Below are 10,787 nucleotides of genomic sequence, written 5' to 3'. Positions count from 1 at the left end.
ACAACCTACTAGCAACAGCAACAGCACATACGACTATATATCAGTTCAAGAAAAAAAAAAGATTGTCATCCATAAGTTCTAGAGTAATTTGGTAATCCAAATCTACCAAATGATTATTAGTGGCGAGTTGATAAGTAGTATGCAGTGTGTGAGAGGCGGGTAGCATTCCCGGTATCTGAAGATGGACTCGATGATAATATGAAAATGCCTCTAGTTCAGAATGCCGAATCACAGGTATATTTACGTAAATCCAGACAAGAGCTGCATTGCTTTACGTACTGAAGTATCATGCTAAATAAGCATATTACTACGCTACCTATCAACAAGCTGCGGAGATCAATATACATGAGATTGAATGGCATCAATCCCGAATTATATCCAACTTACACGGAATCCCGCCATCGGGAAATACTAAGGTCGAATAGGTACAGTAAATCGTAGTGATTAGCCCAGGACAGGCACTTCTCTGGAAGTTCTACTCCAATTCCTGACGTGAATATTTCTAGCGTATGCAAGTACAAGTACTTTGCATTCCTGTAGGGCAAAAACTACCACGTACTACCTAGTACCTATCTAGGCTCGAGGTCATCGTCTCGTCTCGTCTCATCAGACTAACGCACTGCTAGTGTCGCGTGTTCTCGTCCAGTTTTCGTGACCCTTGGCCGCTAAAACTGCACCACTGGACAGGGTCTCTGCTAGCGCCAGGTGGGACTATCGCTTATAGCCGGCGACACTCAGCCCATGAAATGGCCTGCCCGCCGCTAAAGATTTGGAAAAAATTCCCCTCCAGAGTGACGCTCCGATCTTCCTCCGCTAAGCACCACGACAATCGCATCTGTGCTCGGCCGCCTTTCTGCCACGGAATTCCTTCAGCACTGCAATTGATTGATCCAGGTTGAACAGCCAATTTGACAAGATGGCCGAGCCAAAGCCCCTTCCCTTCCAATACCAGTTTGCCGCAGGTACGCTCAGATACTGCGCAGTTCGCTCCGATTCTACTTGATGGCAGTTGATGGCTGACAATACATTCAGGCGCAATTGCGGGCGTCTCGGAGGTGCGATATGACCCCGTTCCTCTTAACGGAAACCTCAGCTAACGATTCATCTTTCTTGCAATAGATTCTGGTCATGTACGTTGCGCGATATCCCTTATGCTCACCAGCCTGAGTAGCCATACTTACAAATCGCCGTGCAGGTATCCTTTGGATGTGGTCAAGACTAGAGTTCAGCTGCAGACCGGCACGGGTTCGGGTGCCGAAGCATACAATGGCATGCTTGACTGCTTCAAGAAGATTATCAAGCACGAAGGGTAGGTCACTTTCTTCTCTTCTATTGCCCCGCTGCTGTTATCTTCTTTGGAGATCCCTTCTCACAGAGACGCAGGTTCTCACGTCTCTACCGCGGTATCTCCGCTCCGATTCTGATGGAAGCCCCCAAGCGAGCCACCAAGTTTGCTGCCAACGATGAATGGGGCAAGGTCTACCGCAAGATGTTTGGCGTCGAGAAGATGAACCAGTCATTGTCAGTCCTCACCGGTGCTACCGCAGGTGCCACCGAATCCTTCGTTGTCGTTCCATTCGAGCTGGTCAAGATCCGTCTGCAAGACAAGGCGTCTGCTGGAAAATACAACGGCATGGTGGATTGCGTTCTCAAGATTGTCAAGAACGAGGGCCCCCTCACCCTTTACCAAGGTCTTGAGAGCACAATGTGGCGACACATTCTCTGGAACGCCGGTTACTTTGGCTGCATCTTCCAGGTCCGTCAAATGCTTCCCAAGGCTGAGACTAGCAGCGGCAAGATGGGCAACGACTTGATCTCTGGTGCTATCGGTGGAACTGTGGGAACCATTGTCAACACTCCCCTCGACGTCGTCAAGAGCAGAATTCAGAATACTCCCAAGGTGCCCGGCCAGGTTCCCAAGTACAACTGGGCTTTCCCCTCCGTGGTGACTGTTTTCAGGGAAGAAGGTTTCGGTGCTTTGTACAAGGGCTTCTTGCCCAAGGTGAGCTTTTCATGTTCGTTTATAAATATCCTACATTTACTAAACTCTGCTAGGTTCTCCGTCTCGGACCTGGAGGTGGTATTCTTCTGGTCGTTTTCACCACCGTCATGGACACTTTCCGCAAGTGGCAATCATAGAAACAGATTACGGTATTGGGAAAACAGCGTTAGAGAAACTGGTAGGGCCGTCGGATGGCCCGCAACGTCGACTTGTCACACTATGCTTAGAGAACTGGACGCTCAGCATTTAGACGATTTCTTCTTGGATTAGATAGGTACTATATCTCCATTGTTTTGTTTTGTTTTTCAACCTAGACGATGGCTGCGGCAGGTTTATGGGGCTTATAAACAGGCGGTTCCAGCGTTTCAATCGTCAAAAGCGGCAACGAGTACACAGTCACAAGATTCTTAGAAGTATAGACGCTTCAACATAAACTATTTACTCCTTAATCTCCATCATCGTTCCCAAACGTGCTTTGATAACGGCAGATGGCCAGATGTTCATTTTATTCATCCTGACAGCTGCTCAAGGTCTTGTAGCATGCTTCTCCAACCGCTCCATACGACACCTGCTTGCCAGCCTAAAGGATATCAACAAGAGTGCACGTTTCTCGCCTCTTCTCCAGCTCTTTGCAGCCTTTTCACCGCTTCAAGGCAGAATCATTGAAGCACCACGTGATTCAAAATCACCTATATAATCCCAACTCTTTTCTTCCTCTGCTCTTCCATCTCTTCCTCCCACCTCTTTTTATCTTTTCTTCTCACCACTTCTCTCCTACGTTTCCTGCACATCACTCAGCCTTCTACTTGCTCTTCCTTGTCTTCCAAGCTACTGCCGGCGATCAGTAGAGCGTTCTCTTGTTTCAGTCTTGAACACAGTCACTATGGATGACAATTCGGATGACGATGATGATCATCTTTCAACCATCAACCTTACTCCTTCTGAAGCCAATACTGGCGCTTCAGACGAGTATGGCCTCTCACATGATGAGGATGATGATCCTCTAGGTAAGCATGATCAACCTCCACAAGATGATACTCTATTAGTGCGATTCTGATATGTTGGCATATTCACCAGCTGCAGCAAATGCTGCCGATGACGACCCATCTGGCGTTCCCGAAGACGAAGACGAATATTCACTCACCGACTCTGACGCAGAAGGAGCACACGCTTTCCGCCATGCTGCCCCAGAATATCGATGGCGCTTCAATCGTGTTCATCACAAATCACGGGAGCGAAAGAGAGCAATAGAAGAACTAAACGCGAGGATTATACGGCTGGAAGCAAGAAATCGACAGCTTGAGGACAGAATTGTAAGACTTAGCCAACCGAGGGACACACTGAGGAAAACTCAAGTGGTGCGTAGCCTCAGGAAGTTTGAAAACCTCAAGCGTCTTTGCTCCTTGACTAACCAGTGAAGCAGACTTGGCCAGATCGCATTGGCAGTGAGAGCTGGGAAACAATCTACAAGCTCTCGTGCTTGGAGGGAAATGCTTCGCCTAAACTCACAAAACTTCATCCGGATCTAAATCTGAGAAGGCCTACGAACAGAGAGCTACAAGCAGATCTATTGCAGGACGACCCCTCAGAGCACCAGAGGCCGCGGCCTTGTGATATGCTTGCGGGCAAGACACCTGGGGGCAGCGTACTTAGGGGAAAGCTGCCTACGAAAATACCTGATAAGATACAGTTCCAGATTCTACGACATTTCTTCGACTTTCGAGGCAAGGTGGTCCATGCCATATCCCGCCTGGACCCGCATCATTCGTTAGATGAGGCGCCCATGAATCTCAATCAAAGGCCGAGCTACCTCCATCGCCTACACGTGGGAAGGACTCCGGTAAGCATTCAATTTGCGCCTGATCCCAACGTATTCCTAGCTCCTTTGTTGGTCTGCAAGAGGTGGCATTTCTGGGGCAGCCACATATTCTATGGCTTGAATACGTTTGCTTTTTCTTCTTTGGGCGAATAGGGTCGCTTTGCCAAAGGTATTAGAGCAAATGTTCAACGACTGCAGCATGTTGAGATTTTCTGGCAAGGGTCGCAGCATCTCACCTTTGAGATCAATGACCGCGGGAAATATACATCACGCCGCACATTCGCGCTCGTATGGCTTCCAGAAGCCATTCGCCTCAAGACTCTTGGTGTCTACGTTCAAGAGTCCAATGAGGAGTATATGCGTCGCCAACATGAACCGAGGGGCATAGTCGAGCACATGAAGTGCAAAATGGCAATACACCCTAACTTCAGAGGCTTCCGATCACTACGCACGATACAAGGCATGGACTACGTCTATAATCTGCGAGGCCTAGAACAAGCTGAATTCTGGGATTTCGACCGGTGGCTTCATACAAAAGAGAGGAAGCGACCAGTGCGAGACTGGCACTTTGTAAAGGACGTGAACAACTCTGTCCGGAGGCCCAAAGAAGCCGGTGATCGTTGTAAATCACAGTTGAAGAATCTTTTTCCATCACTCAATTCGTTTGAGCCATCAGATGCAGATTGGGACATCCTGCTCGGGGGTCTCGGGATAGTAGAGGAAAACTCTCCGGAAGACTCGAGTTCGGATTCTGACCCCGACTCTGGCTCTGACCCCGATTCTGGTTCTGATTCTGATTCTGACTCCGGCTCTGATCCTGAATCTGACTCTAGTTCGAACCCGAGCCAAAGTCGTCCTCCGAGCCCTGGTTCGGATTCAGGTTCTGATGAGAGCTCAGACGATGACGGCGACGATGATGCCCCATCACAAGCAAATCCTTGTCATAATATGGGGGACAACTCAACCAACACCGAAGAAGACAGTGGCCCTTCTACAGGGGACTCACAAGCGAACGATCTGCTCAACAATTTCCACTTGCTTCGCTTGATGGCTATCAACAGTGATGGTGACCAGGATAGCGATGATGGATCCGCCACCGTCGTACCAGATAACAGATCAGTCTCTGGACATCAAGTCATTGACCTTACCGAGGATGGAGATAATGAAGATCAGCCAAACCAAGAGCTTGACCAAGAACTTGACCAGGGGCTTAACCAGGAGCTCGAGCAGGAGCTCGACCATGAGATCGACCATGAGATTGACCACGACATTAACCATGAGCTTGACCAGGAGCTTGACCAGGAGCTCGACCAGGAGCCTGACCAAGATATGGCGTCTTCTGATCAAGGTTCAACCAATGGCAATGTGGAGGGCAGCCTCTTTGTTTCCGATGATGGATACGCCCCGTCATATCCAGAATCACTCACACGGAGCACGCAGGGCAATAGAAGCACGGGAGGTTGTGGGCGCGACTCTGATGATTCTGACGATTCCATCGATTCAATCATCTCCCCCCCACCGACCGCAGAAAGCGAAGCAAGTTTGTTCGTCGGCCTCGCACCTTCGTACATATATCGAACAACATCGTCGACAACGACTAGACGACAAAACGAGAGAAACGATATAGAACTGATTGACCTCACGATAGAGGATCTGACCGACCAATTCCTCCCCGAACAATCGGCTGCGTCTTCAGACTCCCGTAAACGCGACCATCTTAAGCTCGAAGAGGACGAGGAAGACAAAGACGATGGTGGCGCTCCAGGAGGCGCGAAGAGGCTTTGCGCGTAGAAAGGAAAGGCGCAGGCAAAATGATAGTGGTCGGCTAGGGTTAGGAAGGATAAGGACAGCATCTTGAAGAAGGATATCTAATTTGGGTTCATAAAATTTCGCTTTCCCGCTAGCTTTATTTAGCTGATATCTGCGACTATCTACAGTACCGTACGTGTACAGAAAACGGAAATCCAATCCAATCTCAGTTTATTCTTTGGGCCTCTGCAGCCACCGAAATCCCCCGAGTGTAGATACATCCAATGTTAATCCTCCGTAGGTGCAGGGTATTGCTGCATGCAACTGGAAGTGAGGTGTGCCCGGCCCACAGCAGTGACAGTGAATGACCTCACAGGTGCCGGCGTACTCCGGACCTATTTTCCTGGAGTGCTGCAGCTCCCAATTAGAGACGCGCAATCCGGCCGAATCGGAATTGCCTTGTACATACAGGACGATGTGCCTTGGATGGAAGCCCCGGTTGATGCACTGGAATCACGCATGGAACTACAGAGATTTTTAATGCTTAATGCTTGATGTAGGGTAAGCGCTGGGCTGACGGGCTTGCGACCCGGATCTGCCTTTGTCTAGGAGTATTTCCCTCAAGTCGTTGCGTGGCTGGAGATGGGCGTCTGGCGCGTGACGTAAGGTACCAGAACGAGGCATGCAGACTGGGCGTCACAATAGGCTGACAAAAAGACGACAAAGTAATTTGGGCTTCGGCGTGCTCGGATATTTTTGTCGACCCTGCCTGAGAACTGGGGAACTTTTAACCTCGTCCCTCCTCCTCTCTCCTAACGTAATCAAGCAGGGAGCGTACGTAAACTGACTCAAGCTAGCTGGAAACAAGGCGAGGCGAACCGACTGATAGACTTGTCAAAGCCCATCTCGCTTTTGTCGGACAAGCCTCTTTCTTCCATCCCACGACGTCTACTCGACTCGACATCTCACCCGCCTCTTTGCGCCGCGCAATCTGGCTTCATCACCGCTTGCACGCCAAAAGACTCTCTCTCTCTGTTCGCGTGCATTGCGTCTCCCCTTTGTTAAGCGCCACAGCTGTTGCGACCAGCCGCCCCACGCCAAGCACCTCCAAGGTACACCAAAGCGTTGCAGCCGCCGAGTTCGAGTGGCGATTCGATTCACCTTTGTGAGGCTCGTCAGCGTCTGCGTCTTGCGTGTCTGCAGCCGTTTGCTCAAGGTTCACGCTCGCAGCGTCTCGCGGCTGAATTTGCTGCGCACCCCGGACAGCCGCTTCGATCAATCTCATTTCTCTTCTCTCCTATCTTATCCTGCTTGCTAGCTGCGACCAACCCCCATCAGCTTCTCGCGCGCCAATCATCCGGCTCTTTCCCTCCCTCTTCTTTTCTTTTTCCTACTCTTCCAGCTGTGAATAGTACAGATCGCCCACCATGTCAAAGGTTATGCGCAGCGTGAAAAACGTGACCAAGGGTTACTCTCATGCCCAGGTCAAGGTCCGAGATGGTTTGTCACCGCCCGGAATTGCCGCTCATCGGCCTAGTCACCGATGCTAATGGCAGCTTCTTTCCACAGCGACGAGCAATGATCCATGGGGTCCGACCGGCACGCAGATGAGCGAGATTGCCCAAATGACCTTCAACACGTATGTCACGCTCTGAACAAGCTGGGACCATAGCGTCAAACTAACCTTGAGCCCGATTGCAGGTCCACCGAGTTCTACGACATAATGGATATGCTTGACAAGAGGCTCAATGACAAGGGAAAGAATTGGCGCCACGTTCTCAAGGCGTTGAAGGTTCTCGACTACTGTCTCCACGAGGGCTCTGAGCTGGTTGTCACTTGGGCGCGCCAGAGTATCTACATCATCAAGACACTGCGAGAGTTCCAGTACATTGATGAGGAAGGCCGCGACGTCGGTCAGAATGGTAAATTGATGCATCCCTTCTTCCGGTTGGCCGTTATTAACCCGATGCGCAGTCCGTGTCGCGGCAAAGGAATTGACCGCGCTTATCCTGAATGACGAGCGATTGCGAGCGGAGCGAAGCGACCGGAAGTCCTGGAAGTCGCGCGTCATGGGCCTAGACTCTGATTTCGGCCCGCAGTATGCTGGGCAAGGCGAACAGTCCCAGAGACGCCAGCCTCGGTCAGAACGGAGAGCTCCAAATGAAGAAGACGACACTGAGTATCGCCTTGCTATTGAAGCTAGCAAATACCAGGAGGAGGAGGACAGGAAACGAAGGCAGACTCGTTCCGGTGGTGAGAACGATGATGATCTCGCAAAGGCCATCAAACTGAGCCAGGAGGAGGAAGAGAGAAGACGTCGTGAGCTAGAAGACTCCAATGCCCATTCTCTATTTGACGATGACACTCCCACAACATCCCAGCCACAGCACACTGGATTCAACCAGGGCTACCAGCAAGGCAACGCTGTGGATTTCTGGGCCAACCCAATTGACCAGCAGGCTCAACAGCTCCCCCAGCAGACGGGCTATCTAGGAAACGCTTATACTGGGTACCAGCAGCCACAGCAGCAGCAGCCGCAGCAAACTGGCTGGCAACCCAACTACAACGTCGCTTTCGGTGTTGATTCAATCCTCCCGGTGCCTACAGGTAACCTGCTTGCTCAACAGCAGCAACAGCAACAGCAGCAGCAACAATACCTCCAGCAGCAGCAGCAGTTTGCTCAACAACAGCACTTGCAGCCTTCTCAGGCTCTGGATCTGGCCATCCAGCCTGGAAGCAACAACCCTTGGGCAACCGGCAACCAGCTACAGCAGCAGTCCATTCAGCCCACACCGACCGGTTCCAACAACCCCTTTGCCCAGAACAGGCCGCAATCAGCTAGACCTGCGACGTCTTCTCTTAGCCCTCTGCCAGAGCAGAAGACTCTGTCCAACTTCAACCAGCCCCAGTTCTCACTGCAGCAGCAACAGCAGCAGCTGCAGCAGCTGCAGCAGAAGCCTGCTTTCAGCCAACCCCAGAGAGAACTCAGTGAGCACGAGAAGAAGCTGAACGCTTTGCTGGCCTCTGGAGACGGCTTGGATACATACGGAAACACGGGAGACTTGCGAATTCCTTCACAGCACACTGCTCCCGGAACCTTCATCAATAGCGCTGGCGCCGGTCTTGGTCGCCTCAACCCAGAAGCCACCGGCAACAACCCTTTCCTACGACAGCAGTTTACCGGTCTGCCCAGCATCACCTACGGTGGCCAACCTCAGGTGAACAGCAACCCATTTGGAGCTCAGCAGCGACAGCAACCAGGCCAGCCGCAAGATTTAATCCAGTTTTAAGGCGAAGAAGTTGAAAAACAAAAAAATGGGCTAATTTTTATATACCAAAGACGGGACTGACGGATTTTCCATTGCCTTTGACGCTCTTTCTAATACCGCCATTTTTCTCTTTTGTTCCTGTTCATGGACTTATTATACCTCACCTTTTTCTTTCAAAGGTGAAAGTCTCTATTCCCTGTTGCAACGGCTTTCTAGGCATCGTACCAATTTGTTTCTTGACTTTGCTAGGGGAAGGGGATTAAGATTCTGCTCGTTTGGGTGGCTGAGATGGAATTAAACGGGATATCTCTTTTTTGTTTTCTTTTTTCTTCCTACGATCCATGTGGTATGTTAATTAGACAACGCGCCTCTGGAATTCAAAATTGTAGATCTGAATTCGACCTTGTTCATATTTGTCCAAGCTTTCCATCTCGTGAATGCTAGCATAGGTATCTCGTAGCACTTATTCTAGTCCTGGAGCCGAAAGCAACTCCTGCTGCCATTGCCTCGTTATACATAATCCTAAACAAGTAGAAAAAAAAAAAGCAACAAAACTACCGATACGCCATCTCCAAAAAAAAAAAAGATATACTTTGTGAGCATGTGCGCATTATATGTGATCCATTGTCCTCGACTATAACTTTGCAACATTCCGAAATCGTGTGCTTCTTGGGGCGGGTCGACCAGCTTTCATGCGTCCCCGGCAAGGGCGGGCCGTCGAGAAGGCGGGCTATATCTTCGACGGCGAAACAGCTCTGTGCCGAGATATTGAAGGCTTTTATTGCCGGGGCTGGAACGGTCTCTCCCCTGAAGCTTTCGTCGTAAAACGTCTTTCTGGCTTTCTCTTGATGCCCAACTAGCCAGCCTCCTCCATCATCTGTATGAACTCTTCGAGATTCACCCCGCCCTTGCCGTCGTGGTCGAGATGCTCTATCATGGTCTGGATCTCTTCATCCGTCATTGTGCGTTCTTCTTTGATGTCTTGAGCTAGATGCCTCATGTCCTCAACCGAGATGATGCCGTCCTGGTCGTAGTCGAACATGTTGAATACTTTGATAGCCTCCTCACGCGGGTCTCGTCGGGCAATGAGCTTTGCGGCGCATAGTCGAAACTGGTCGGGGTAGATGAGAAGGCGGTTGACTGGACAGCTGTGAGGGTCTCGCCAGTCGGGCGGTACTGTGCCGTAGTTTTCTAGTTCTCTGCAGTATTCGGGTTTGGGCATGTCGAAGCCGAGCGCGGCGAGCGAGTGTTTGAATTCGTAGCTATTCAGCCACCCTTTCTTCTTCATATCCATCAAGTCGAACTAAGGGGCATTGCTAATGTAAGAAAGTCTGGGACGGGGCTCCAAGATAGATTTGTGGCCAAACTTACGACTTCATCAATGTGTTCGCGATCCTCGTCAGCAATGGTGCCGTAATCCTCGTTTGAAGACACCTGCGGCGCGGGGGGATTCCGTGGCTGCGCATGCTGGTTGGACCCTCCTGCTATTGATCGTCCCGGAAAAGGGCGAGGCGTGTGAGAGTTCATGCCAGGCAGATAGTCCGGGTTGTATGTCGTGAAGCAAGTGAGCGAGCGTGAATGCGTGAGTGCGAGTTGCGTATCCAAAGAGGATTGGGCTTTTTTTTTTCTCAGAAGCTTATACTGCCAACAGGGGAACCAAAAGGCGGCGCATGGGGGGGAAAGGTCCAGCCCTTAAATAATGGCGTAAGGAGGACAGGAAAATGAGTACAAGCTGTGGAATGTGTCTTATAACAGGAATAAAGAAATGAATGAAAAAGAGAGGTCTGTAGCTATGGGCAGAAAGCACTGAAAAGTCGAATGCTTTTGGGTCGTTATTTTGCCGGCTTAGCGGGCGAGGGATGCGACGCGACGGAGCTTGACGCGCCAAACAGCTACAGGCGGTTGCGCTCGCGATGCAGCGGCTTTAGGCCTAAACAACAGCCACTGG

At 50.6% G+C, this 10,787-nt stretch overlaps 4 protein-coding genes across 4 annotated transcripts; 3 read left to right on the top strand and 1 right to left on the bottom strand.

Annotated features, from left to right (window-relative positions):
* Positions 1-760: 760 nt before the first annotated feature.
* On the top strand, positions 761-2,457 carry V8C40DRAFT_242080 (mitochondrial 2-oxodicarboxylate carrier). The gene is made up of 6 exons (XM_083215150.1): positions 761-962; positions 1,033-1,055; positions 1,120-1,130; positions 1,196-1,309; positions 1,384-2,002; positions 2,056-2,457. The coding sequence occupies exons 1-6, from the start codon at positions 917-919 to the stop codon at positions 2,137-2,139; spliced, it is 897 nt and encodes a 298-aa protein (XP_083073994.1). The 5' UTR covers positions 761-916; the 3' UTR covers positions 2,140-2,457.
* Positions 2,458-2,885: 428 nt separating this feature from the next.
* On the top strand, positions 2,886-5,612 carry V8C40DRAFT_264725 (uncharacterized protein; the record flags this gene model as incomplete). Its single annotated transcript, XM_083219566.1, has 4 exons — positions 2,886-3,009; positions 3,080-3,315; positions 3,426-3,842; positions 3,975-5,612. 4 exons carry the CDS (start codon positions 2,886-2,888, stop codon positions 5,610-5,612), a joined length of 2,415 nt encoding a protein of 804 aa, XP_083073993.1.
* Positions 5,613-6,561: 949 nt separating this feature from the next.
* V8C40DRAFT_198614 (ENTH domain-containing protein) lies at positions 6,562-9,278 on the top strand. Its single transcript, XM_083211952.1, has 4 exons — positions 6,562-7,070; positions 7,140-7,209; positions 7,272-7,492; positions 7,545-9,278. Exons 1-4 carry the CDS (start codon positions 6,998-7,000, stop codon positions 8,858-8,860), a joined length of 1,680 nt encoding a protein of 559 aa, XP_083073992.1. The 5' UTR covers positions 6,562-6,997; the 3' UTR covers positions 8,861-9,278.
* On the bottom strand, positions 9,134-10,775 carry V8C40DRAFT_242069 (uncharacterized protein). The gene is made up of 2 exons (XM_083215149.1): positions 10,211-10,775; positions 9,134-10,142 (listed from the first exon to the last, which is right to left on the bottom strand). The coding sequence occupies exons 1-2, from the start codon at positions 10,364-10,366 to the stop codon at positions 9,696-9,698; spliced, it is 603 nt and encodes a 200-aa protein (XP_083073991.1). The 5' UTR covers positions 10,367-10,775; the 3' UTR covers positions 9,134-9,695.
* Positions 10,776-10,787: the final 12 nt, after the last annotated feature.

Source organism: Trichoderma camerunense (assembly GCF_050948025.1).
Source record: "Trichoderma camerunense strain CBS 138272 chromosome Unknown V8C40scaffold_7, whole genome shotgun sequence".
Taxonomy (NCBI): Eukaryota; Fungi; Ascomycota; class Sordariomycetes; order Hypocreales; family Hypocreaceae; genus Trichoderma; species Trichoderma camerunense.
The sequence above is the reverse complement of the archived record's forward strand: the minus strand, read 5'-3'. Positions and strand labels throughout refer to the sequence as shown.

Bases quoted from the DNA above. Each gene is read 5' to 3' on its own strand.
- V8C40DRAFT_242080 (XM_083215150.1), top strand. From the start codon at position 917: ATGGCCGAGCCAAAGCCCCTTCCCTTCCAATACCAGTTTGCCGCAG. The intron at 963-1,032 runs GTACGCTCAGAT...CAATACATTCAG, and splicing joins CCAATACCAGTTTGCCGCAG to GCGCAATTGCGGGCGTCTCG. The intron at 2,003-2,055 runs GTGAGCTTTTCA...AAACTCTGCTAG, and splicing joins ACAAGGGCTTCTTGCCCAAG to GTTCTCCGTCTCGGACCTGG.
- V8C40DRAFT_198614 (XM_083211952.1), top strand. From the start codon at position 6,998: ATGTCAAAGGTTATGCGCAGCGTGAAAAACGTGACCAAGGGTTACTCT. The intron at 7,071-7,139 runs GTTTGTCACCGC...TTCTTTCCACAG, and splicing joins CCAGGTCAAGGTCCGAGATG to CGACGAGCAATGATCCATGG. The intron at 7,493-7,544 runs GTAAATTGATGC...CCCGATGCGCAG, and splicing joins CCGCGACGTCGGTCAGAATG to TCCGTGTCGCGGCAAAGGAA.
- V8C40DRAFT_242069 (XM_083215149.1), bottom strand. From the start codon at position 10,366: ATGAACTCTCACACGCCTCGCCCTTTTCCGGGACGATCAATAGCAGGA. The intron at 10,143-10,210 runs GTAAGTTTGGCC...AATGCCCCTTAG, and splicing joins GCGAACACATTGATGAAGTC to TTCGACTTGATGGATATGAA.